Source organism: Poecile atricapillus, chromosome 1, assembly GCF_030490865.1.
Source record: "Poecile atricapillus isolate bPoeAtr1 chromosome 1, bPoeAtr1.hap1, whole genome shotgun sequence".
NCBI lineage: Eukaryota > Metazoa > Chordata > Aves > Passeriformes > Paridae > Poecile > Poecile atricapillus.
In genome coordinates, this window is record NC_081249.1 from 37,745,296 (window position 1) to 37,773,142 (window position 27,847).

Below are 27,847 nucleotides of genomic sequence, written 5' to 3' on the forward strand. Positions count from 1 at the left end.
TCATGTTGAAAAAGATCTCTGAGATCATCCAACCTGTGACCGAACGCCCCTCTGTCAACTAGACCGTCATCGAAGTGCCACGTCCAGTCTAAACGCTCCAGGGACGGTAACTGCACCAGCTCCCTAGGCAGTCCCTTCTAATATCTAATCACCCGTTCTGTGAAGAAATGCCCTTATGTCCAGCCTAAATCTCACCAGGCGCAGCTTGAAGCCATTTCCTCTCATGCTGTCATTTGTGACCTGGGAGAAGAGGCCGACCCCCGCCTGGCTACAGACGCCTGTCAGGTGGCTGTAGAGGGTGATATGGTCACTGACAGCGCCCTCAGCTGCTCCTCACAGGACTTGTGCTCCAGAGCCTTTATCAGCTCCACTGCCCTTCTCCGGTTGGAGTGTGGAAAAAGTGTCCTATCCCAGAACAAAATCCCACGAGGCAGACAAAAGTAGTCCTATTTTTCCTACCCCCGAACACGATTTCCCCTGCAGTCTGTGCTCTCTCTGCTCTGCCCCGACCACAGCCCCAGTGCCCCTCACTGCACGTACCCCACCACCCAGGCAGCCCTAGGCAAAGCTCCCTGCAGCGCAACCCCAAGAACATGCACCTGGCTCCTGCTAATGCTGGAAGAACCCATTTCTATATACTCTGTGGATGAAGTGTGACAGCCTCCAACCCAAGAGCAAAATAAATGGAAAACCAGAATTTAATCCCAACCTACGTAAGCAGAACAGCGAGCTACCATCAGAGGATGGATTCAGACTGTTTCTCAGTGTAACTCATTATCAAGCAAAAGCTATGAGAGTCACATGTAACTCTGGCTATTAAGTCCTAAATCCCCTAAAGAATACAGCTCAACCCAAACTCAGCTTGCAAAAACAGGGTCTGAAAATAGCTCATCTGGAAAATAAAATTTCAAAGCATATGGGTTTTGTTCAGTCATGAGGCTGCAGGCTTCAAGAAATTTAGTAGAAGTCACAGTGGCTGCACAGAGCACCACTTTTTATGACCCAAGAGATCCTACCTACTTTGCTAAGCAGTAGTTGAAACTCTGATCTGTCGCTTACCTACTTTGCTGAAGACATTCACTAAATGCAGGGCCATCATTTTCAAGACAAATGAAAAGCAAACAACAAGATAGAAAACCAATTTTATTGAATGAACAAAAGTCTAAAAGTCTCCCATTTTTGGTTAACAAAAGCAGCAACCTACAAAACCCCTGCATTCCATGACAAATCTTTTTATGTCAAAAAATTAATCCTAGAGCAGGTATGAACATTTGTACACAGAAAAATACAACTGTTGAGATGTGTTTGGGCAAACAACTGGCTTTATCAGGGAAAGAAAAAGGAAAAAAAAAAAAAAAGGACTTCACCTGGGACACCTGAAAAAGCTTGATTTGTGTGCTGACTGAGAGGTATATCATTGGGGCTGCCAGCAGTTTTCAGCACTTGCATCCCCTTCACACAAAATGAAAAGAGCAGCAGAAAAAGGGCAGAGATTTTAAGACTGAGCAAGGAAAATAACTGCCAACAGAACACAGTGTCCAGCTAGCTCATTTGGCTAATGGTAAATGCAGCTTTTAATACTGAATTTCATAAGCCTGTGTTAAGTGAGTCCGTGCTCTCAGGAGGCTCCAGGGTAAGAATTCAGCCACTTTACCCATAAGCAAAAGTAACAGAAGTTCCATCCTCGAACAGACGATTCCTCAGTCAAAAAAAGGCAACCAGATAAGGGAAAAGAAACTGAGACCTGCTTGACAAGATATGATTATCTGACTGACAGAAGTCTAATGGGAATTAAATGGAGAATGTGTACATTCTCTTTGTAAATCCAGTAAGGTTTTCTAACCTGTGTGATCTTTTTTTTCATTTGCACTGGTTATGGGCAGCCTTACTAAAATGAAGTGCTAAAAACAAAGGCAATGTTTATTTTTATCCTTACACCATTTGCAGAATAACCCTTTTTTATAAAGTCATACCATAAGTTTTCATGCTTTTGAACAATAAATATTTTCAATAAAGTCTGCTTATTACATTGAGTGATTTCAACCTGCTCTTTTGTTTCCACAGATCAGGACATAGTACAATTATTTCAAAAGAAATTATCGATTTTGCTATCATATTCACCTTTGATTGCAAAATTACAACAATCTGTGCTTATCTGTCACTTTATACATCAGACCTCATCTATTGCAACCATATCAACATATTTATTTAATAATAATGAAGCTGTATCTTATACCATAATTTCTATTCTTATGTGTTCTAGGACTAATAAATCCCTAACATGTTTTGATTAAAACTAACTTTAATATATCAACTCTATCATCTAAAGTTAATTTTAATCATTTCCATCATAATCATTATAACTCTGATACCCACTGTTCCTCCTCTCCCGAAGATTAGATTTCTTCCACATAGATTCTTGATGAAAGCTAGCACTAAAAGATCGACCCAGTCGTCCGTGTTGTTTCTTAGATATATTGTCTTCACTCTCAGATTTGGAAATTCCTTGTCCTTGTGTTTGGGATTGTTTATTCTGTCTAACATTTCCAAATGGAAAATTCCAAGGACCAAATCTTTGCCAGTTAAGTCTCTGAAAGGCAATGATGCAATGAAGATTTCCTCCAACCTAAACAAAGCAAAAAAGGTTTTTTGTTAAATGCACACCACAGGCACATTTCTAACATAAATAGATATTTGACATCAACGTTTTGGCAAGTAACACCATACTTTCAAAAAGGAAACAAACAAGAAGTGCCATAACATACAAACCAGGGAAAAAAAAAAAACAACAATGAACAAAACACCACAGAATCATATACAGAAATATACAACTTGCATCAGTCAGTTCTGATTGTTTCCCAGATTCAATTACTGCTTTCTTTTTCATCTTTTTGATCTTTTTAAGCTATCCATTTTATCCTTCATGGGCCAGTATCACTTAACTTCTACTATTCTTTTTTTTGCTTTCTAGCTACCTCCTCAGAAATTATCAGTTCTGGTCCATCCTGATCTTGCTGACACAGTCTTCCATAGGGTCTTCACATCTGAAATCATCTCTTCAGTCTATTATTTCTCACAGTTTCAATCTACAAATCACAAATACGTCCTACACCCATGAGATACAACCCTATCTACAGGAAAGAAAGCCACATGCATTGACAGTAACTCCACACAAGGGAGACACACACGTTCTTTTATGTCATATCCTACTCAATTGTACTTTCTTTCCCACTTAAATGTCATTGGAGGGTCATACCCCAAAGGGTCTGTAATCTGTCTGCAGAACATCTATACTTGCTGCAGCTACATTTTAAACCAACAAAGTTAAATATTCTGACCAAATACATTCTGTATACACGGATATCCCGATTCATCCTAGCCTATACGAAGCTACTGGTGGTTTACAACTTATCCAGCAAGTAAATCTAAATTACTTTGGCATGCAAGAACCTACATCATACTTTTGTCTTCAGCAACACTTCCTAACAGAAAAAAATCCTTTAGTGAAGTTATCATCATACACTGCTGAAGTATGAGTAAATTTGCAAAAACCTACCATGAGTTTCCTCCCATCTTAGTGAGTTTACCTTACCTTTTTTGTTTTTCGATGTTGTAATCCTCTCTCTAGGTGTCGAATATCTAGATATTCTGGATTTTGAGTGTTTAGGTCAGTGACAATATCTGTCCACCTACAGAATAAAATCATTACTACTCAGCTGGTATTTATGAAACCTCAGCAGCACAAAGACTCACATACACATACACACAAATACAGACCTTTGGTTTTTAACCAATTTTTAAGGATAAATGAATGTGTAAAGTTACAAAAGGTTCAGCATTAGAGACATCAATCTAGATACGAAAGTGTCACTTTTAATCAAAGCATTCCCAGTGATTATTCCTGCTCTTTGAAACATCTTCTAAAATGAGTAAGAGCACCATGAGTCACAGTTACATTCCTTACGCTTACCAATTCATATGTTTGAGGAAAGAAAGCAGCAAGTGTAGTTTAAGCAAGGAGATACATTAACCTTTTTTTAAAAACTTCTCCTACCCTTTTGTATTAGTTTGTTCAGTTCCTTGGTTTCTTTCACACACTAAATGTGACTTTAGACAGCTCTCATCATAACTCACTCCTCCATTTTATTTAATTCTAAACTATCAATTCAATCACTCCCCCACTCCCCATTCACTCAGATTTTCAAAGATTCTTAATTCCTTCCAGCCCAACTGCAACAGATATTTTCATATTCCAGACCTCTTTAAACCTGCACATCACCTTTTCATTTCCATCAATGTCTAACTACATGTTTCTCTTAAACACCACCCTACTAGTACAGAAAACACATTTCTACTCCAACCTTTTCCCCTTTTCCTTAAGCGCAGAACTTCCTGCCAGCTCTCACTGGGAGTGCAGCAGGAGCAAGAATGTCTCCACAACCAAAACTAGTATTATAAATGGTTTTATTATATATTCAGAAACCTTTTCCTGTGCCTATATTGTAGCTAATACACCACACAACAAAGTTCTACCCTTGGGACCTACAATATGGCATTTCTCAGTAACCAGATGCATAATGTGATTTTAATTTTGCTCCACTTAATCTCACAGTCCAAAATACCCAGGTATTTGCAGTTATTGACAAGGTCACATCACTGACAAAAAAAATTATTAAATATAACTAATCCATTATATTTCTACATAGCACCCTCTAGCTCTCCTAGTTTGTATGTCTAGCTTAGAGATCAACTTTGAGTCAAACCTCATTGTAAATGTACCATTTGAATGCACAGATAAGCAAATAACACAACAGAGTATAGGCTGCACCTGCACCTGAGCTAGGAGGTCTCAGCAGCAGCAGAATATCTTGTGCACAGCCCAGACACAGCCTGTGGATGTCCTCAGTTCCAGTGTAAATTCCTCCAAGGGCCATGCAGTCTGTAAGTCACAACTGGCACAACCGTAGACAGCTGAGGTGCCTTTTCTTCCTGACTAATAAGAGCTTTGTCACACTCAAACAAAAGATATGGGCTTTTGGCTCTCAGCAGCCCACATAAGTTCTGACATGTGGTATAAAACTGCAGAGCCAGCCCTGAGATCAAAACACAAAGCTTCTCACTAAAGCAGCATCTGTGTCTATTAGATACATATATATACACATGTATATATTCATTCGAAATAACTAAAAAGTCACTCAGTGACTCTGAGTAGAGAACTACAAACTGTTTTGAAAGAAAACATTGTTTTACATTCTTACCAAGTAACATACCTTTTACAGTGTATTGTTGGATGCTTTCTGCTGGGCTCTCCAATTAAGATCCAATATTCTACTTCCTGCTGCAAGACACGGCCTCTGTTCAATAGAAGATACAATCCTAGTAAGATTTATTGTGCATGCTAAAAAGAAAAAGAGGTATTAAGTCTCTTGTTCTTTTTAGGATTTTCTAACACTTAAAATTGTTTCCTCAGACAAACTAAAACCCAGCTCCTGTGCTATAGTGCTCACAATTGCATACAGGGAATCTTTTGTTTCACAAGGCCTGAAAGCAAACCTTGGAGATGCTCCTACACATTATTTGGGAAGACAGATTTTCACCAAAAGAAACTTTATGTGGATGAAAGACAGTCTGGTACATGATGTAAATATAAATATATAGGAAACAACAGAAATAAGAGTTGTGGAAAGCCATATAAATGTGGTACAAACAGCTTCCTCCCCATCTGTGATGTTTAACAGTCATGGAAGAGTCCTTTCCACTGTTTTTAAACCATACCTCAGCTGACAGTTGTTACTAAGAGCTGTAGGGTTACCTGTAAGAACAAAACTGGCAACTCCAAATGCTTCCTTCTAAACAGCCAATACCAGATACTAAAATCCAAACCTTTGAATTAATACTACTTTGCAATCAACTTCCAAGAAGCTCAAAGCTTGCGGTAACCTTGTCAAGGAAGATTTTTGACAGGTATTAGGGCAGAACTGATGAGAATGCTCTGTGATTTCCTGTGTATAATTTTCTCATGGAAAACTACATCAGTTTCAAATGTGAGAAAACCTGATATTTTTCTGCTCAGGGTATCAGCATATGGCTTTATTGCTTGGAACAATTTGTTTACCTACAAAAAATTCCCTTTAAAATAACAATGTATTCCATCAGTGAAAAGATGGGAAACCAAGACACAGGATAGATTGACTTACCTAAAGTCACACTGGAAGTCTGTGGTTGAACTGGGAACTGAACCCAGGTCTCCCGAGTCCAAATCCAGCAACCTAAGATCATACAGGAAGTCTGTGGGTGACCTAAGAACTGTCTCTAAGCTCAGCCTAACAACCTATCCACCCACTTCTTTTGGGACCTAAAATGTTTCTTAGCTTGTTTTTTAAATAAAAACTTTCCTTTTTAAGTAGAGTGCAAAAACAGGTAACCAAGAACTAGTCCAGAATCTATGGGTAGTGCTGCTGAAAACAAAACTTTTTTTTTCTTTTTTTTCCTCAGTAGGATCAGAAAACACAAAGAAAACAGGATGCTCATCTGGTCTGACCTCCAGCCTAAAGTAAGGCTATAAAAGCTGCTTAAACTAATTATTTCATGTTACATCGTTGGAAGAGAATTGTTGTTAAGAAAGTTAACATTGACTTAAAAGTAACATCACTAGTGACTAAGAATCCTTTTCAGCCATGGGTAAAGAATGGAAGTGTTGTTCTCACTCATTACTAAACAACATAAATTTAAATTAGTTAAAAGGCACGTTATGTTTCCATACACTGGACCATATTATTTCTCAGATTGTATTTTTGATCTGTTTTGATCTATTGATTGTATATTTGATCTATTAGACTTTTTTTTCACTTTGGTCTTCTAGTTAAGATTCTTCCTAACTGATTAAGTGATTAACATTTTGGTAAACTCAAATATTCTGATGTGTTAGATTTCTACTTGGGGCATATTTTTTACATTCTTCTTACAAACCTGGCAAGTCAGTGAACTAAGTCTCAACAAAGAACTGTATTATTTTGTACATATACTGAAAGCTTTCATTAACCCTATCATAACCTTCACACTGGGAACCAATTAGATTCAGATGAATATGTTTTATTGTCTCCAATCAATGACCATTTTGAACTCCAAAAGTAGAGCTAGCATTCTCTATTCCTTTATGTGACCCCATTTCTTCAACAAAGTCAGTCAGATAATCAGTCAAATAGCCAGAAGTTCACCTAATCCTAGTGACCTACACTTTTCACTGTTTAACATTCACCAACACTGCTATCTGCTAATTTTCTCAGGGACTGACTTCTTATGCTCTATGACAATACTAATATATATTGACCAATGGCTGGGCATCAAGAAAGTCCAACAGAAACCTTTAATACATACCATGTTTGCAACTACTTTGAGAGAGGAAAAATAGCTTAATATGATTCAGTGAATGAGGTAAAACAAAGTACTCTCGTTAACAGAGTGCATAGAGTACACTACTATGTATAGCAATCTACATTGAGCAGCAAGGTAAATGTCTTACAAAAGCTAATATATATCTCAAGAGTTGATATTTTCAAAGTTGAAATTTGTGGGTTTAATGCAAGACTCTCCCCAAATTCCATATGAGTATTAATGCTATTACCTGTTTTTTAAAATCTGTATTTAATTGAAAACTATATCAACTATTGCATTATATTATCCTAGTAGTGTAACTCTGACAAATCTGAAATTATTACACAGGGAACTGTACTTGTATTCTAAAACAACAGGAATATTAACCTTACAGAAGTACTCCAGCACTTCAAGCATTATTAAAAAAAGCCAAATATAATGTCATGGTCCAAAGATCTCTCCTAGTTTTTCTCCCTCCATTCCCTCACAATTCCTGGTAACAGATCATTCACATCTCTTTACTTTTCTATGTCTTACATGTCAGAAGTTGGAGTTTACCATCACCATTATTAGTCAACATTAATGCAAAAAAAGTACATAAGCACCATCCTGTGATACCTACAAAATCCCTGCTCTTGCCATACACAAACGCTGGTTCCTAAACATAAATTTCATTACATCCACCTCATGAAGGATTAATATCATTGTATTGTAGGTAAAAGGTCATTGTAGACCTTTTACTTCTAGTTTATACAGGAAAATTGCAACATACATACACTTCTCTTGTTTTCCCTTCCAAGCTCTCTAGGAACAGACTCTCCTCATAATTAGCTGGCTTTTTATTGTTTAACCTTAAAAAAACCTACCTGGCCTTTTTTCAACCCACATTTTTATTTTTCAGATTAGTTACCTTCACTTGTCCTTCAATAAAATAACTACCTTCTCTCTATCTAGCTAAAAGGTCTTTAAACCATTTCCTAATACCACTTACGGTTTTCTCTTTTAAGCTCTCTCAATGTAGTCTGTTTAGTTACATTTCATTTTAAGCCACTCCTTTCAAATCATAGTCTAGTTTTTTTTCTCAGACAGATGTCTACATGACACAAACTGAAATGTTATTTATGGAGAAAAATGGTATCAAACTGAAGTAAATTTTTCTGTATGTTTCTTCCACTAGCATAAGCATAAACACAGATAAGCATATAGTATCTTACCTATAGGCTTTACTAGCTTTTACTGGGGTTGCTTCAAAACCAATTGGGCAAAAATAATGGTTTTGGCAATGGTAGATATAGGCCATTGATTCATCTTTCAGTCCTCGTGTTAGCTTTGCAAGGGCCCCTGCAGCTACAAAGGAAGATCAGGTTACAGGCCAGGGTGCTTTGGATCCTGAGTAACATATTCAGCAGAAAAAAAGATCTATTTAACAACAAAAGTAGTTATACTGCTTTTTAAGTGGAAGGACGTGACCTGACAGGCATGCACAAAATACATTTTTGATATCAAACTTAGTACTTTTTTGTACCAGGCAGGAAATTAAATACTGTCTGCTGCACAGTCTGTGCCAGGGAAATGCAATATAAAGTATGCTTTGTGTTTAGATCAAAATCAAATTTAAAAAAGAACCATAAGCATATCTTGAACTAGGAAATACTGCAACAGAATGCAGTCCCAGCTGCCCTAAGTCAGATGTGGCACACATTGATGATACTACCAAAAGCACTGAAAACACTCAAAAACATTTTGGTATCTAGAGGTTCTTGGACCTTCCTAGTCTCAGGTACACATATGGGCATGCAGTGGTTTATAATGTGACCACAGTGCTCAGTTTCAGGAAAAGACTGGAAGAGGTACTGAAACACGACAATTTTCAAGTGGGATACCAAGGAAAAGAAAATCCATTTTCATAATCTCTAAAAATTTTCAGCATGATTTTGTGCTTTTTAAGAACCTTTCAGTTAGAAGGTAATTACCCAGACTATACCAAAGGCTAGTAAACAGTGCATGAAAGTAAAATTTTTTAAAATGCATACCTAAAAAATAGACAAAAATGTAGCTGCATAAGCTAATTGAGAATAATCGCCTAACTTTAGAGAGAGATGTTAGCTACAGTCAGGCAAAACACATAAGTTCATTACCTTTCAAACTGGGCTTTTTAAAGGCATGAAACATTAAGTAAGGACTTTTTGTTCTCTCAGTGGATGACAAACAAATTTTCCCACACAACGGTGCAGAACTGGAAATGCAGTGTTTTCTTGGATACCTTAAAATTCCAATTCTGTGACAGCAGGATATGTAGCACAGAATGTATTTTATCATAATAGAAGTATAAATGAAAATTTTAGCTAAATAAGAGAAAAAGTAAAAGCAGAAAAATCAGCCAACTTGGAGGTATTTGATACCTTATCTTAGACTGGAAGTACTACTTACAGACTTCGTCCTGTCAAATGCTACATGCTGCAGGATTTTTCAAGTTATACACTGTAAGACGAATGCTTTCAGAGTAGCTACGTACCAGTTTCTCCAGCTGTCTTGTTCTTCCCATGAGGTTTATACAGAACGTATGAGCATCCCTTGATATGGAAGTGATCATTTATTTGCCTAAACCATCTGAAACAATAAGCTTAAAGATTGTAGTAACTCAAGAGTTATTAAATACCATTTCATTTCCTCACACTTTCCCTGTGCTTTGACTGTTTAGGAAAAAAATTATTTATGTGCTACTAAGTACCTACCTCACAAATATTTAGATTGTAGATGACCACTGTACCCAATACAAAATTTAAAATATCCTAAACAGAGAAGTAAATACACAAAGCCTTCTCATTCATTTTGTTTTTCCAGACTCAACATAGAATCATATAATAACCAACAATCTGGATGTGAAATGTTGGTCCTGTTGTATTTAGCCCAGTCATCTCTAATGTTCAATTACAAAGCCTCTAGAAAGACGCACAAATTCTGAGGTGCCAAACTGCAAACATGATTTGAAAGGTACATAAATGAAATCTAAGACACCAGAAGGGACCCTTCAAGTGTGACTTTCTGGTTATCCTGCTGGATTTCTCTCACCTAAACTTCACAAAGCCTGAACATTACAGAAGCCAAATACTGCAACTCCTCACTGCAGCACTAAGTGAGGACAGGCCAGCAATTTTTCCACACTGGAAGACTCAAATTCACATGTTTGAAGACAGTACCTCAATCATAAAGCTATGTTGGGTAATGAGGCTGGCTCACAGCCCTCCTGTTTCCAAGTCTGCTAAGCACTTCAAAATTATTGGACCAGGCCAGAAAAAAAAAAAAAAAAAAAAAAAAAAAAGATGGGTAACTTCTCTGCTGCATAGAGGATGCTCACAGGGGAAATCAAAGAAGAATTACAAGTTTAACTTTTGTCTGTATAGACTGTTGACACAAAGAGATAGGACATTATATCAGCTTGGTCTATAGGAGTTGCTATACCCTAACATACTCCTGAAGAGATAGAAAACCTGGATCTGAATTTCCTAAAGCAGGTAAAGGGAATCTTCATGACATTTTCCAATGGTCTAGCCAGTATGCTGAATGGAGATTAGACTGCTGCCACATTTTCAAATCCAGCATCATTTACAGTGATCAGCCAAACACTATATATTGCCCTAAAAAAATTAACTAAATCAAATGCAACTCATGAAGCAAAGAAGAATACAGCCAAAGTTTTTAATCTCACCAAAGGGTAACACACCAAAGTCCCATAAAAATGTTCAGCACTCAGTAGTACAATATGCTTCTTGGCTCTGTTTAATCTTAGAATGTCTTATTAATTTAATACAAAAAAAAAAGTACAAAGAATTTAGGTCCAACCTATAAATATCAGGAAACAGCAGAGCAGAAGCGATAAAAGAATTTCAAAGTGTTCTGTGACTCCAGCCCCATGTTTTCATTCCTGAACAGCTCCACTGCAGCAAAGATTCAGCACTATCTCATTTTCTATTCTTAAATTACATTTTACATTAAGCTAATAGTGTATCAACTGTCTTTTCAGGCCATTTCAGTGATATTAACAAGCATTTAACTTGAATTTTCAAAAATAGAAAAATAAGTGTAAAGAGAAAGTTTCCTAACCAGCAGACTAGACTCATTAGATTATTATACAACCATTACATAAACTGAACCAAAAAATCAAACAGAATTTCACATTGACCTGACCTGTGTAATAACATCACACCATTCAAAGCAACCACTGCAAACAACTCTTTGAGAGTTTCAGAGTCAGAGTACTCAGGTATGTTTCATTATTCTAAAACTTAAGAGGATTAACATCTCAGCCACTTTGTTTTTAAATAAATGAACTACTACTGTATTTTTAAAGGTTCTATCTCTTAGCTGCATCAAAAGAACAAACATACCTCATTAGAGTTGTATTTCCAGTGAAGGGACCAAACCTAATCTCCTCAAATGGGGGCTGAAAGCCCAGTATATGCAAGGCTTCTTCTTGAGTGATGGGGGGTAAACTTAAAAAAAAAAAGTGTTGTAATTAGAAACATATTTTTGACACTCTAGAGGCAAAGCAAAGCAGTCTATGTATGACTTTACCTTCCAGCTCCCAGTGTACTATACAAGAAATTCCAGCAAGACACTAAGGACGAAATTCCACACGAAGTCTTGTATTGAGGTCGGCTAACACAATACCTTAAACAAAAAATCTCAAACATATTAGTAATACAGTCTTGACTCACCTATATGACAAACCTGAACTACTTTTTTTGAGCCATGTCACTGAAGTGCCACATTATATTGAATGTTTTTATGTCACCTGTATTAAAATAAATAAGCAAACAAAAAACCCAGAACAGTTGTATTCTTAAAAACAAAAATTAAGCAAATGTTAACCGATTTCTTTGCCTGCTGGCACTACCCTATTTCATATAAATCAGTCAAATTTCTAACAGCCCCAAGAGAGTCCTGTACAAATGAGCCTGTAGGAAAATATGATTCTGTACTAATATATCATATGGTTTTATCCAGTCTCTTCTAACACGTGCACTTGCGACAAACCACATATCTACCTATGAACATCATTCTGGGCCACAGATTCTGTAGGTTAACTCTAACTTTCTGGTGTTACAAAGTTAGAACCAGACAGATGCATTAAACTGATTTAATTTACTGAGCTTTATTAATACAATAATGGTTGCATAGAAATTATAGACTCTGATCAAGTATTTCCCAATAAAAAATAAAATCAGAAGTAAAACGTATCAGCGGTACATTTAAGATTACTTTTGACCTGACCATGTTACTGAATTTGTATTTTGTTCTGCAATGAATCCCCACATAGGTTTTTCCCTTTCCTGAAAGTAAAATGGATGTTTAGAAAGAAAAATGTTTTAAGAATTTTAACAGATGGGAGGGAAGCTCTAATTTTTCTTCAAGAATGCAAGAGACAGTGTGTGTATGCTTAACGTTTCTACTAAAGAAAAATTTCCAAGACATTATTGAGAAGTTTGCAATCAGGTAACTAGCAACAGTGTTTACTGAGAAACTACATAGTTAGTGTAGTTCATAAATTCATAACTTCATAAATTAATTCATATATACTACCATCTCCGAAGGTCCAACACTTTTCTCTCCTTCACGTCTTCAAGAGCGGAACGCTGAGGACACTCCCTGTACTGTTTGCTTTTTTTGTCCACGGACTTCTTCTTTGTCCCTTGTTTCTTCATGTTGCCTGCAAATCAAATTTCCAAATCAAATGAATGTCTAGTTTGCCATTCATTGTTTTCTTCTCAAATACTTTTAGTAACAGCATCCAGCTCAAATAGAGACACGGGTTATGTTAGTAAGTGTAAACTAGGACTAAACGTTAATTGAAAGAAGGCTCAAATACATAATCTAAGTTGTCAACAGGTCTGTAAAGCTGCCATTAGCTCTGTAAACAACATGGTGTTTAGATCATGAACAGAATTAATGATGACCTGCTCAACTGCTAAGAGAGATAAGTCAATCTGATTATTCTAATGCATTAAATCATCCATCCCAGAAATAGACTCTCTAACCAACATGGACCTCCCAAACACTAAGTACACAAGGAACATAATGAAATGCTTGTTTCTCACTGCCAGCCTTGCAACGACCTACAGTTTCTGATGAAAACTTTTATGCAAATCCATTAATAATAATATACACCAAAGATCTTTTCCTTTTCATAAGCCACTGTGACAGTGTTGGGTCACGTGCTAAAGCAGAAATATTTTTGTCCCATTTTGAAGTCATACATCCAGATGCATAATATACTAGGTCCTACTAAAACAAAAAAATCACTCCAACAACATGGGGGGGGGATGGGAGTGATATCAAAAACCACCCCAAATATTACACAATTAAGGAGAAGTCAGCCTTGCTTTGGATAAACTTCCCCTGGCAGTTACACTCGACTTTCACTCCTCTCTCTCTCTCACTCTCTTCTGTCCCAATGACAGATGCAGGTTCCTTGAAATGAAATACAGGCTCTTCTATAGCACTTCCTCACTGAGCACATGTGCTGGCCAGCCCCTTTCACAAACAAGCTGGAAACATGAAGCCTTTTCCTTTCACATCAAAACTTTACCACCTCACCTGCTTTGCTCTTCAGATTTGAGTTCACGCCATTGAACTCTGATTTGTCTATCTCCCATGCCAGTGGAAGCTTTCCAAGATTGCCAGGCAGGCTTTCCAAGTTAGCATCTTCACGGTAGATAATCTCTGAAGCACCAGTTTGAACGCTGAGTAAGTTAGGTGTGTTATTTCCAACGTTTAAGGCTGCACTGCTTGATAGGCAGGCACTAACAGAAGCACTTGGACTTTTACAAATAGATGTTACTCTGTTTAAAAAAGCATAGTCTGAGCAGATGGTATAAAACTTCTCTCTTGTATGAGTCACAGGACATCCCCATGGATAATGCCCATCTTCCCTAGGCACCAAGGATGCAGTGGAGGCGTCTGACATGCAGTATGGCTTCACAGGATCGTGAAGAGAAGCTTCCGGGGATTCTTTCCCAGGTGTGTTTTCAGTGTTTCCATTATTTCCAGAACCATTTTCCTTTTCATCTTCTGAAATAGTAGGCATTGAATGATACTAAGAGTATTGCACAACAAAGAATACTTTTTCTTTATGTTTTAATTACAACAGGGTTTTCATCGTTGCCTCCATTGCCTCTGCAAGGTATCAACAAGGTACCTGAAAAAAAAACAGAAAGATAGCATGGTGTCTCATTCAACATAAAATATACACAAAGTTTATCTTCCAACTCACAGCCAATAAAAGCTGAAATACCTTCAAGATACCACAACACAGGGTGTCTTTCCCTAAGCATCTCTAGAACTCTACAATCATCACTTTTTATCATTTGTGAGGTGCCAACAGCAGACACTGCAGTGATATCAAGATGAGGATGTAATAAGTAATTACACTTATAAGCTGCAGATAAACAAAAAAAATAAAAGCTTTCTACATGTTCTTGGTTGTGGTTGCTCTCTTCTATCCCTTATAGTCACAATACACTGTAAATATGGAGTACAGAATAATTTATACGAATTAATAAATCATCATACGGCGATTTAAGGTAACTTAATTCTGCTGAATCCTGAAAACTTTAGCTGCAAGTGAAGTTCAAGCATACAATTACAGTAGCTATAACCTCTATCGATTGTAAATTGACAACACCACTCTCAATCTGTTCCAGTGCTTTCCTCCTATAGCTGTTAAAGGTTCCCTTTTATTTTTACGTGCCTCTTATTCTTCAAGACCTGAGAAAGAAAAGCAGGTTTTGTTTATGGCAGCTAAGAATTACCAAAAACAAATTTAGACGGCTGGCTGGCTTGCTTTAAGCGATCATTTTTAAAGGGCAAGCTGACAGCGTGTGTGTTATCTGTCATCTCAGCAGCTCTCACGTCTGCAGACACGCGCCGCAGATGGGAACCTGGCGCGAGGGAGACAGGAATTCCGCTCCACAGCCTCCTCCTGCAACAGCGGTTTCGGCTCGCTGCCCCGCACCTGCAGCGCCCGGGCAGCGCCTCTGGCCTCCCACGGCCGGCCGGGCTCCGCTCGGCGGAGCGCAGGGACACATCCAAGCACCCGCCCCTCCCCCCGCGCTGCCGCCAGTCGGCTCCAGAGCCAAAGCCAAGGGCCGGGGGAAGGGGCCCCCCGGGACCCTGGGCTCGTTCCCCTCCTGGGCGCCTGCGAGGGGGACCGGCGGCGGGGGCGGCAGGGCTACCCCGGCCCGTGTTACCTGCGCGGAGCGGGGCTCGCCGGCGTCGCCTCCCCGGCCGCGGCGGAGCGGGGACGCGGGCGCGCCGGAAGCAGACACAGCCGCGCGCTCACCTGCGCGCCCCCGCCGCCCCCCGCCTCCTCCGCCGCCGGCCGCACCAACTCCCGCCGCCGCACGGGGACGGCGGGAGGCGCGGGGCTGCCCGACGGCCGCGGCCGCGCTCCCTCCGCGGGATCTCACGGTGCCTCGGAGGAGCCAGTGGCGAGCGCCTCCCGGCTGGGCCGCGACTGCGCCTCGGCGCCGTGAGTGGCGCCTCTTCGGTCGCCTTCCCCCCCCATATGCGCCTTCATGGTCTCGCCCGCTGGTGCCCCGCGGGCGGGCGGGGGAGGGAGGGAGGAGGGGAGGAGCAGGTCGGGGATGGCCGGGGCGGGAAGCGCCTCATGCGTGGGGGCCCAGCGCGGAGTAGTGAGAAACAGGCTGAAGGAGATGAGCCCGCTTAGCCTCGAGAAGAGACGGCTGAGAGGGGATCTCATCAGTGTCTATGAGTACTGAAGGGAGGGTGCCAAAAGGATGGAGCCAGGTTCTGGTCGGCAGTGCCGAGCAATATGACGAGAGACAACGGGCACAGACTGATGCACGGGAAATTCCACCTGAACGTGAGGATGAACTTCTTTACTGTGCAGGTGACCAAGCATTGGAACAGATTGCCCAGAGAGGTTGTGGAGTCTCCCTCACTGGAGATACTGAAGAACCGTCTGGATGCAATCCTGTGCAGTGTGTTCAGGGCTGACCCTCCCTGGGCAGGGAGCTTGGACCAGATGAACTTTTATTTGCACCAGGGTTCTCTTGGTTCCCCTGACAGTTATAAGAATATGTGTAACAACAGTGCTTCTGTAAAACTGTATGAAGGAACAAAAGTTTATTTCAGGTAACACTGGAACTGCTGACAATATTTGTCATCTCATTCTTCACTGCAGTCAACACGAACAAACACAGTGACACTGAAGATACAACTGGAGCTGTTTAGGTACTGCCACAAATATGTAAAATTAATTACTGCTTAAATACTCAGATTGATTTTATAACAAAGTCTTTAAAAATTTTTAAATAAAGTATCAAAAAGTTATATGATGTCCTGCTGACAGAGGATTCACTCTTGGCAATTATGACACTGCTCTCAGTTTGCAGAACCTCTACTCCCAGCAATACTTTCTGTGAGAGGTGCTGCAATTAATGGAAAAAAACCAGAATCTAATATCTCCTTAATTATTAGTATTGTGTGATAGTTCTCAGTGGCTAGGCAGAGCTGAGCTGCCAAAGTGCCTGAGCAATTGTGGGTACAGCCATGTTTGCCATCCTCTGGATATGAGAAGACCTAGATCACATTCAGTAGTTTATGTGGCTTCATCCTGAGGCAACCTGCCCCTTGTAATGGAGAGCATCCTTTATGCTTTTGCCATCTGGAAGCCTGTTGAGCCTTAGTCGGCCAACAGCCTTTGATATAATTAAATAATTCTGCCTTCAAAGCGTTTTTATCTGAGCCAAATTATAGGCATTAGGATAGCAGCGATGTTGACTTTGCCAGCCAAGACTAAAATTAGGTTGCATGATTTATCTTGTAACTTGTTTGGGTGCTGACAGTGCCAAATCTCTGCATGGATTCCCTGAGCTGCACTTATGTGGGGAGAAAAAAGCTGGAGGAAAGAACATCAGGAGGGTGGAAGTGTGTCACCTTTACTTCATTACCGCTATGCTTTTTTTAACATGTCTGTGCCATCCTGCTGAGAGGAGGAAGGATGATCTGTGAATTCTACAGCTATCAAATTTCTTTTTAAATAAAAACATCTTTAAAATTCTCTTCCACTAGAGGAGACTGGCTTCTCTCATACAGCAAAATATAAGCTGAGAAGGAGTGTGATTTCTGCCTATAAAACACATCAGGAGAATAAAGATGGGGAAAGGAGAGGAGCCAAAGGATCATGGATATACAGTAGAGCCTGTGTGAATTTTCAGACTGTAAATTGCAAGTCTTCTAACTGTTTAATGTCCTGAAAACTCATGTCAATGAGAACAGGGTGAAAACTATGTCTTTAAAAGCTGGAACTTGGTAATATTTAAGGCATTTTGTAATGAGGTTGTTGGTTAGAAAAGACTCCCTTTGTCGACCCAAGTTGTTATTTCTCAGCTTGCAATTTTCTCCAAGTAAATGATTTGTGTGTGCTTTTCTTTAAGCATATTTGCAGTATTTCAAAATGTGAAATACAAAATCTCTTTGAAATGCATGAGTCCTTGCTGATGAGTTTCAATTTTCTGTATTGTTTGCCTTAACAAGAAAGAAGCAATAGGGAGCCAAGTTGAAAGTATTTTAGAGGTCTTTTCCAACTTAAATTATTCCGTATGTAGTTAAGAACAGCATTAGTGTTTGGGACTAGCTCTCTACAGTTGGAGACTAGATTATTTGACAAAGGGCCAAAGAATCACCAAAGGCCTGCACTGGGTGATGGTGTCCCCTCATCTCTGTTCCAGACAATGCCAGACCTGCACTAGCAGCAGCCACACATCAGAGTCACAAAACTGTTAGGGGAGGAAGAGACCTCGGGAGATCATCTAATCCAACCCCCCTGCCAAGGCAGGGTCACCTGGAGCAAGTGGCATGGGAACACAGTGGGTTTGGAATGTCTCCAGATGGGAGGACTCCACGGCCTCCACGGGCAGCCTGTTCCAGGGCTTTGCCACCCTCCGCGCAAAGAAGCTCTTCACCTTCAGCTGCTCTGGGGAGGATTTTGAAAACACATTTTCCTGACTATAAACTCCATTTCCCACCCTAATGTTTGGGAACGGAGTGAAGTGAGGCGGGAGGGGAAGAACTTTAGCCCACATCACGGTTTAAACAGCGGCTCAGACATGTCCGGATGCGTACATCAGGGCCGCGGGCAAGAGCCGGCTGTCCCCAGTGGTTTCCCTGCTCCGGGTCCCAATACTTCCCGGGGGCTCACCCGGCGCTTCCCAGGGGCTCGGCCGGCGCCTCCCGGCAGCGCCGCCCCGCGATGCCGCCGCCCCGCCCCATGGAGCCGCTCCGGGGGCGGGACTGCCCGGCGGCGGGCCGAGGGCAGGAGGCCGGTGCCGGCGGTGTTCGTCCGTCGGGGGCAGCGCTGCCGATGCGTGCGCTGTGGCCGCTGTGCCTCGCCCTGGGAGCCGCGGCGGCGGCCGCGGGCGGGGGCGGGCGGCCGAGCGCCGAGCGCAGCGCCGTGTGGGGGCCCGGGCTGCGCGCCGCGGCCGCGCTCCCCGCACGGTACTTCTATGTGCAGGCCGTGGACGCCCAAGGGCTGAGGTGAGGGCGGCGGCGGCTTTCGGGGAGATTCTGGGCAAGGGCAAACCGAGAGGCTTGCGATTTGCTCGTAGAAAGAGCAGGCTAAAAGCTCTCCACGTGATTCTATATCATTTGGCAAGAGCTAATTAATCTTTTCAAGGAGTATCAAATAACGGCGCGAGGGGATGAGATAAGAGGATGAGAACGTTCATCAGCAAAACATACGTAGTAGTGGAAAAATTAATGATTTATTCTTCTTTGTCAAAACTTTAGCAGTGACTAATACATTTAATTTTCATAGGCTCAGGCATCCTGCTTATTTCCACTGTTGGGAACATTGGTATTTCTCCTACGTGCCGAGGCACGAGATCAGTAGAAACGCTTAGGAGTTACTCCGCAGGCCAATAGGTAAACTTCATAAGAATGAAATAGGATGAGGAGCAATGGCCATAAACTACCATAAATTAATAAATAAATAAATGGCCATAAAATACCAGAAATTTCACCTAAAGTGAGGAAAAGCTTTCCCCTGGGGATGGCAGAGGACTGGAACAGGCTGTCCAGGGAGGCTGTGGAGTCTCCCTATCTGGAGACATTGCAAACACCCCTGGACACATTCCTGTGTCACCTGCTGCAGGTGACCCTGCTTTGGCAAGGGCATTGGACTAGATGATCTCTGTTGGTCCTTTCCAGCCTTAACAACTCTGTGATTCTGTGATTTTTGGAAGATACTCATTGCTTTCCATTTATTTAGGAAAATTGGTCATACAACCTAGATAGGAGCTTGGAATGCTCCATCAAGGTCATCCAGATTAGGTGGACCATGGCTTGTGTAAGTATGGAAGCTGCCGATTCAGCTTAACTTGGATAGTAAATATTTCTTGCACTTAATTGAACTGGCAGCTCTCAAGTATATGTGGACAAGTTTTAGGACAGCTGGTGGGAGTGACTGAACTAAGGAGTTACAGCCCAAGAGCCTGATTACTGCCTGGAAGAAAGGTGGAAGGAAGTTGACAGCATTTTGACTGTACCAACCTTGTTAATACCTCAATGATATGTGCTAACTTAATGATTATTCAGATTATTTTATTTGGTTTTATGGAGGTTTTTCTATGTTTGATGTATGGAGAATTTTAACAAAACACCTCATTTACACATTGAATTATGTGATCCCTCTATAATGTTTGTCCCTAGTTTTCTCCCCATATAAGCTACCATAATCATTAAGAAGTTTAACTTTGTTCTTTACTTCCTTTATACCTGGAAAACAAGGTAATCTAGAAACATTTTACTTCCAAATGGAAAATAATAGACTTGTTAACCTGTTAAAGTGAACGTTAGGATGTTCTTGTAGAGGCCTAACATGGCTCAGAGAAGCCACTGGAACTCTGTTGACTTGCAAAGGAATAGGCCAGACTAAGAAATCTGTTGTATGTTTCCTTTTTTTATTAAGCACCCACTTATTCTCTGGGTAGGTTCACTTCATCACCAGGTGAAAACGCATTCCAGGTGAAGATCACTGCTCCTGAAGAACAGTTCACTCGTGTTGGTGTGCAAGTATTGGACAGGAAAGATGGTTCCTTCCTTGTGAGGTACAGGATGTATGCGAGCTACAAAAGCCTGAGGATAGAAGTCAAAACTGGAGATAAGCATGTTGCAAAGTCTCCGTATATTTTAAAAGGTAAGATGCATCACTACACACAGGTTTCCTGTCATGGCTCACAAAGTGTGTCCCAGAATGTCTTTTGCTACAAGCACAGGATTCCTTGGGACCTCAGTACTTGTCTGGACTATCAAATCTCATAGGAATTACGGGTTCATTATATGTGTCCTACACATGGTATTCCAAATAATAAAAGGAAGTAAATGCTGTGAAGCTGTTGCCTAATAAATACAGGCAGAGGGCTCACACAGAAGCTGATGTAGGTTGATGTGACCCTATTAGAGTTAAAAAAAAAATTCAGATACATCCATTTAGAGTTGCTGAAGTTTTGGCCCTAAGCAGTGAATGTTCAGTGACTGACCCTGTTCTGTGATCTCAACAGCTCAATATTATGACTTATTAAAAATAAAATAATAATTGTGTTCCCAATAGGACCTATTTACCATGAAAACTGTGACTGCCCTCAGGAGGAAAGCAGTGCATGGATGGAAGAGATGAACTGCCCTCAAACCATTCCACAGATTCAGAGAGACCTAGCAAATTTTCCCATTGTTGACCCAGATAAGATTGCAAAAGAAATTCCACAGAGGTTTGGACAAAGGCAGAGTTTATGTCACTACACCATCAAAGACAATGAGGTATGGAATTTGGTTGATCTGAAGTCCATATGGGAGTTTGGTGGCAAGCCATGTTTACTGGGCAGTTTGTCTGTTCCCAGTTGTAAAAGCTTGTAGTGTGTTCTTTAAGAACAAGACTTTGCTTGCTTCTCTGTCCTTGAATACTTTGCAGTTTGTATATGAGCTCAGCAATGTCTGTCCTACTTTGTAAGTGCTTTTTTGTCCATGTTACAACTGAAACACAGTGAAAGCAAATTACTTTCCAGGCAATCAATATGAGTGCTGGGCACACACCCAAGTCTCCTAAATGCTAATTCAGTTTCCTGTTCTCTGAGCAATACTGCTGTGAGACATCACGATCATCTAATTTGAAGTGCATCAATAAATTACATTGTGCATAATTCTGAGGTAAAGAAATACCACTTTTAGCTGCACTGAGGATCAGAGCTACATTTCTTTATAAAAAAAGCTGTACTTAATTCAGTGGAGGCTTATATGGAAATCAGAAGAATGGAACACCACAGAAATAGGCAACAGTTTCTGTTTCCATGAAACAGACCTTGAATGTCTGCAAAAGCAAGCAAAGCTTGTAGTTTTTTATTTTTCATCTCTTTCCTGTATGAGATTTCTGCTGCTTCCCAGCTGATTCATAAATCTATATAGCCATATAATCTGTCTGACTAATTGCTATGCAATTAAAAAAGCTCTGAATTGTGCCAGCTATTCTCTGAAATTAAATCACCCAGTAAAACCTTCATTTATTTTCAGGTTTATATAAAGACATATGGGGAACATGTTGGCTTCAGAATTTTCATGGATGCCATACTGCTTTCTTTGACAAGAAAAGTAAGTATATCTGTACAGCCACTAACTCTGCATGTCCTAATTTATAGAAGCCTGGGCTTAAGTACACGTCAGCATATTTGTTGCCATTTCTATTGAAAAACTCTTCCTCATTTATTAATTATGGAAAGGTCATGGATTTTCCTTGTTTGAAGCTGTTGTGTTCTAGAATGCCATCTGATTGAATATCACAAAAATTAATTGAATAAGTAGGCTTTTATAGGAGAGTTTGATAGGCCATGATAGGGTGTGTTGATTTGGGCATTTTTCTGTAGAATAAATAAATCATTGTATAGCATCTAATAGAAAATTCTGTCTCTGCAGGTACATTTCTGCAAAAAGCTGAACACAAGTTAACATAACATGTTGCAGAAATATCAAGTAATGATATTTCTTTCCACTATCCTTAGGATTAGTAATGGATCAGTTATGCTACTCTGCCTTTGGGTGTCATGCTTTAAACATTGTTCAGTTTCTAACATTGGTGAACTAACATTACACAGGAAAATGGGACAAATGACTAAATGTACAAATGAACATTTGTTTCATCTAACACTCTACAGGAGGACATGATGTCTAAGGGAAGACATGAATGTAGACTACAATTATCTAGATTGTTCTCTGGAAGATGGAAGTAAACTGTTTTGGTGTCAGTAGTGTTGAACAAGGAATAATGGCGTTAAATTGCATCTAAGGACTTTAGACTAAAAGTTGAAAAAGGATTGCTAACTCCAAAACCTGAGTTTACAGATCTAGAAAACACATTAAATACCATTAAATAAGAATTTTTATCAGGATAGTGTCACTGAGTGACAGCAGATAGTTGGTTGGAGAAGAAGGTTTAAACTGCTGAGTGATTCTGCCACTGAGGAGGTGTAGAAAACACCATTTGTAGGGTTTATGCCCATTACAACCATTAGATGGCACCGTAGTAATGAAGTTTAGTCCAGAGCATTAGACTGTGTAGCAAACACCCTTAGAAAGGAAAAGTGTCTTCCACCATTTAGAAGAGTGTTTGATATTTGGCAAATTATTACTTTCTTTTGCTTTGAAAGAGGCAACTGAGGGGAATATATTGGAGATGTATATTTTTTAAAAATTAAATTAAGAAAGTGAACTGAGATATGACATTAGTTCTGCAGTGACCTTACATGTGCCTTCAGGGTTCTGAAAAACAGCCATATGTCATGTTTTGCCTCTGACTCTCCAAACTGAACTGTCCCACCATTTTCAGTGTTTTCTCACAAGGCAGCTGGTCTTTTCTTAGGAAAACTACAAAGCTGCCTTTCTTTGTACCTTTTCTTACTTCACTTGAAAATACCTAAACCACACACAATGCTTAATATAGGGGTGTATCATAGTTTCATAAAATTGCAAAACTATTCCCTCTGTCCTGCTTCCTGGACATCAACAGTATTTTTCTTGGTTTTTGGCTGTAACAGTGATTTCAGGTATGGTTCCACACTACCAAATATTTTAAATAAGTGATCTTATGCGTAGTAATTAACTGAAACACTGGCTAAATGTGGTGTTCCCATCATGGCTGTTTATTTCTGTTTCTTCTCTTCTGTTGTATTTAGGCATCCTGCAGACAGGGTGAATCAGATCACTGATGTGACAGAAAACTGATTTACCAGCTAGCATCAATTTTCCATATAGTAACAAGGTGATCCAACTTACCTTGGAACTATACAATTGCTGACTAGGTCCCCGTGCTAGCCTGATAAAAAGATTGTGTGGCCAATCATGTAAAGTGTAACAGGAACCCATCCTCTAAAGAGTGCTCCTGTGCCTTATGTGACTTTGTACAAATATTTTTAAAAAAATACTATTTTGTAGGCTTTACTCAGTGGTCTCAGTACCTCTAGGAGGTTTATAAATGTCAATTATTTATTACAGGTACAATAACTATATTAGACAACTGGCTATTTTTCCTCTTAGTGAGGTTGTTTTCAAAATACAAGGTGCCAGCAGAATACTGTTTTGTGTTAAACTGCATTTGTGCCTACTTTGTTCTGTTTAGGTGAAAATGCCAGATGTAGAATTTTTTGTTAATTTGGGGGACTGGCCTCTGGAGAAAAGAAAGCCCCCACAGAACTTGCACCCAATCTTCTCGTGGTGTGGGTCCAGTGAGTCAAAAGACATTGTTATGCCAACATATGACTTAACAGACTCAGTTTTGGAGACTATGGGACGGTAAGAAATGGCTTAAACTTTTTACAAAATTCATGATGATCTTCCATAGAGATCTGTGTATTAACAGTATAGACACTGTTTTCATTTACTCATCGAGACACTGACACCCTAGGTAGGGAGTGACTGTGTAATCAGTATATTAACAGTACACTTCAGTGTTTCATTTCAAAAATCTAAATTTATCTAAACATGGTCAAATTACTGAAAATAGTACTTAAGAGTGTTTCAAGTCTAGGCATTTGATTGTTTATTTTTTTTGTCCCCCCATGAACTTGTTGACAACTGGCCAGGTGTCTTTCTTTCCTGGTTTTGTTAGAACTTGTTTTTTGTGTACCTTTCAAATCCCAACATAGTTAATGGGAATTCTCAAACTAGGGGCTACCATCTCCTACTTTGATTACTGACTATAACTAGCCTTGGCAACTGCTCTGTTCTGTCTTGAAACACTACAAAGACAGCTTGCTTCTACAAAATCTTTGTAATCCATCTTGAACTTGTTTATCATTTCACTGCATTTAGTTCAGGTTCCTTTTTTTTGTCAAGACTTTTTCTAAATTTGCTATCCCATGCCTTCCCAGTTTGTGTGTTTAATTTCTTAACATTTCTTAACATTTTTAAGGATGTGCAATATGTTTTATTTAACAAGTTACACTACCTTGCATCACCTTCTCTGGCAACCATATCCACTTTTACCTATTTTTTTCCATGACAGCTGACAGGTATTGTTTCCACATGCCAGGTTGTTGAATGATGCTCTCATGCCACACGCCTGTGAACTTAACATTCATTATCTGTTTCTATTGCTGCAAATAACTCATACAGTAACAGACATCTTGGTGTGCTCATGACTTGCCTTCATCTTTGCTGTCTGCCTATGGGTACTGTGAACTCTTTTAAGTAACTGCACTTTAAAAGGTTTCCAGTAGGCTTCACTATTGAATCACTTCTTTCTCCTGCAGAGTCAGCCTGGATATGATGTCAGTCCAAGCGAACACCGGCCCATCGTGGGAAGACAAGAATACCACAGCCTTCTGGAGAGGACGTGACAGCCGCAAAGAGAGGCTTGAGCTTGTAAAACTCAGCAGGAAATATCCAGAGATCATAGATGCTGCTTTCACAAACTTTTTTTTCTTTAAACATGATGAAAGTCTCTATGGCCCTATTGTTAAGCACATTTCATTTTTTGATTTTTTTAAGGTGAGCCACTAATCATTTTTCATAGAACTCAGTTCTCACTGTTTCCCATTATCAAATAACTTAGCATGTATTACTGAAAATAAAGTGATTTTTAGTTTTTTAGGACACCACCAGTAACAAGCATGACTAGACATCCCTCCAGTGGGATTAACTGCTCTGTAGCTCTTACCCTCAGGATAGTAATGTTTGATTTACCTCTAAAGGTTCTGTAGAACCTTGTGTAATCTATGTAACTTCAAGTTCCTTTTTATTTCTTTTTCCTGATTCAGCGATCAGGACTACTAACATAACTAACATAGTGGGAGAATCGGTGGATGAAGTGGCACATCTACCCTCACATCTGAGGATGAGCACCTAAGAATTCCTGGAGAACTTAATTGATGAAGCTCTGTGTACTCTGCACTGTGATGAATTCCAAACTAGATAATAAAAGCTTCTTAGACATTGATGCTTGCCTAGCCAGTCCTACCTGTCTCAATATTGGCAAGTCAGTAACACACCAGTGCCCTCAGAATATAACCTAACCAAGCCACTGGGATCTTGTGGTTTTTAGTAATTTCTGATCCTTTTCTTTCCAGTATAAATATCAAATTAATATTGATGGCACAGTGGCAGCATACAGATTGCCTTATCTACTAGCAGGAAACAGTGTGGTGCTAAAGCAAGACTCCATCTACTATGAGCACTTTTATAACGAGCTGCAGCCATGGAAACATTACATCCCATTTAAAAGTGACCTGAGTGATCTGCTAGAAAAACTACAGTGGGCAAAAGATCATGATGAAGAGGTAAAATATTCATTTAGAACTATGCAGTAATGTTTCTAGAAGAGAACAAAAATTGGATTTCTTTAAAACAAAGCAAAAAAAAATACTAGGAGGACTTGAAATTTATTTTTACCAACTCTACAAACAAGAAAAACACTTAAAAATGCATAATATTGTCCTTAATTTGAAATCAAATTTAACTTCAGGAAAGAAAAAAAAAAAAAAAGAGTATTTTCCTAAGAATGCCTTAACTTTTAAAAAGAATATTTTATTTGAGTTGTCCTAAACTGTCAACATAATTTGTAGCTCCACAACCAACAGCAGCACGCTGAAACAAATACTAGTTCTGGACAATAAAAAAAATAAACCCAACTTTCATTTTCTTTGACAGGCAAAAAATATTGCAAAATCTGGACAAGAATTTGCAAGAAACAATCTCATGGGAGACCACATTTTTTGTTACTATTTCAAACTTTTCCAGGTCAGTATATTTTTAATGGCTACTGGCACAGGAATAGAAATCACACAGCAAGAATTTAGGGCAACAGAGCTGCTGGAAACTGGCCAGCCTGGTATTTGAAACCACAAAGCAAGCAGCAGCAATTAAAATCTTCATTTGGTTTACAAACATTGTATTCAATTATATCCTATGAAACTACTTAAGACTACGCTGGCTCTTTGAGAGGCAGTGGGATCCCATAAATCTTGATCTAATCTGCCAGAATATGTTGCCCACAATGATCAAAGAATTCCACATCAGACGCACACCCTGTGAACCACAGCTGAAAATATCTGTGCATTAGCACCGAGATACCAAACTCCATGGAGGCACCCGAAGGGACTCCTGTTTGCAGCTGAGTGTTCCCTCACCCTGTCTGTGACAGAGTCTGCAGGAACTGATTGTGTAGCTCCAGAGTTTTTACTGAGAATTGCTCAGCTGATTTGGTACAGTATTGGTAACCAGATGTACAATCTAAAAAAATTATGGATTAACAATACCTTCCTTTTTTTTAAAACCAGGAATATGCCAGCTTGCAAGTGAGTGAACCAAAAATCAGAGATGGGATGGAGAAGGTGCCGCAGCCTGATGATGACCTTTTCCCATGCACTTGCCACCGAAAAAGGGTACGGTACATGCAGAGTTAAATGTAAAGTGCTGAGTGTCTTCAGTTCCTGTTCAGCCCTGCTGGAGCAGGGCTGCTCAGTACCCCACAGTATCAGTTATCAGGCCAGGCCATTAACACCTATCGAACTTAGAAACACTTCTTGATGTATTTGCAGGACTAGACAGTGAAAAATTAGGCTTCCAGTTAACTGAAACATGTTTCTTCTTTTTTGACTGCAGGCCAAAGATGAACTCTGACAGAAGTAAATAATTTTTTTTGGTATTTATCTACGTTCAGACTGTCTTCTTAAAGAAAGAAGAAAAATCTGGATTACTATGCCTTTGGATAATGTTAGTGGGTATTTTAAAGTTTACCATTTCATGATTGACATACGAAAAAAAACAAAGCACCCCTGATTTCCTTTTTATCATGCAGTGGTGGCAGAGCCTTATTCAAACACATTTTTATAATTTCTTTTTTAAAATAAAAACTATGTTTGTATCAGTCATGTGTTCCTGTCCTAAGTTGCCTTGGAAATGCAGATAC

At 39.7% G+C, this 27,847-nt stretch overlaps 2 protein-coding genes across 5 annotated transcripts; one reads left to right on the forward strand and one right to left on the reverse strand.

The window, feature by feature from the left end:
• Positions 1–1,127: 1,127 nt before the first annotated feature.
• Positions 1,128–15,870, reverse strand: BIVM (basic, immunoglobulin-like variable motif containing). Of its 4 annotated transcripts, none has more exons than XM_058833949.1 (11): positions 15,716–15,870; positions 13,972–14,572; positions 12,958–13,084; positions 11,950–12,045; positions 11,763–11,867; positions 9,890–9,984; positions 8,589–8,721; positions 6,198–6,269; positions 5,271–5,354; positions 3,593–3,689; positions 1,128–2,626 (listed from the first exon to the last, which is right to left on the reverse strand). In XM_058833949.1, the coding sequence occupies exons 2-11, from the start codon at positions 14,459–14,461 to the stop codon at positions 2,336–2,338; spliced, it is 1,590 nt and encodes a 529-aa protein (XP_058689932.1). In that variant the 5' UTR covers positions 14,462–14,572; positions 15,716–15,870; the 3' UTR covers positions 1,128–2,335. The 4 variants fall into 4 exon arrangements, with proteins under 4 accessions (XP_058689932.1, XP_058689910.1, XP_058689921.1 ...); XM_058833927.1 differs by having other exon boundaries at positions 15,624–15,774; XM_058833938.1 differs by lacking the exon at positions 15,716–15,870 and adding an exon at positions 15,186–15,319.
• A 2,820-nt stretch (positions 15,871–18,690) lies between these two features.
• Positions 18,691–27,805, forward strand: POGLUT2 (protein O-glucosyltransferase 2). The gene is made up of 10 exons (XM_058829383.1): positions 18,691–18,933; positions 20,388–20,593; positions 21,008–21,213; positions 21,961–22,038; positions 24,059–24,231; positions 25,191–25,428; positions 26,007–26,216; positions 26,587–26,676; positions 27,216–27,320; positions 27,541–27,805. The coding sequence occupies exons 1-10, from the start codon at positions 18,761–18,763 to the stop codon at positions 27,556–27,558; spliced, it is 1,497 nt and encodes a 498-aa protein (XP_058685366.1). The 5' UTR covers positions 18,691–18,760; the 3' UTR covers positions 27,559–27,805.
• Positions 27,806–27,847: the final 42 nt, after the last annotated feature.

Excerpts from the sequence above, each read along its gene's own strand:
- BIVM (XM_058833949.1), bottom strand. The coding sequence starts at position 14,461 with ATGCCTACTATTTCAGAAGATGAAAAGGAAAATGGTTCTGGAAATAAT. Across the intron at positions 11,868-11,949 it reads AGTACACTGGGAGCTGGAAG|TTTACCCCCCATCACTCAAG; the intron begins GTAAAGTCATAC and ends TTTTTTTTTAAG. Across the intron at positions 9,985-11,762 it reads GGAAATACAACTCTAATGAG|ATGGTTTAGGCAAATAAATG; the intron begins GTATGTTTGTTC and ends TTATTGTTTCAG.
- POGLUT2 (XM_058829383.1), top strand. The coding sequence starts at position 18,761 with ATGCGTGCGCTGTGGCCGCTGTGCCTCGCCCTGGGAGCCGCGGCGGCG. Across the intron at positions 22,039-24,058 it reads TGCTTTCTTTGACAAGAAAA|GTGAAAATGCCAGATGTAGA; the intron begins GTAAGTATATCT and ends TGTTCTGTTTAG. Across the intron at positions 25,429-26,006 it reads CATTTTTTGATTTTTTTAAG|TATAAATATCAAATTAATAT; the intron begins GTGAGCCACTAA and ends TTTTCTTTCCAG.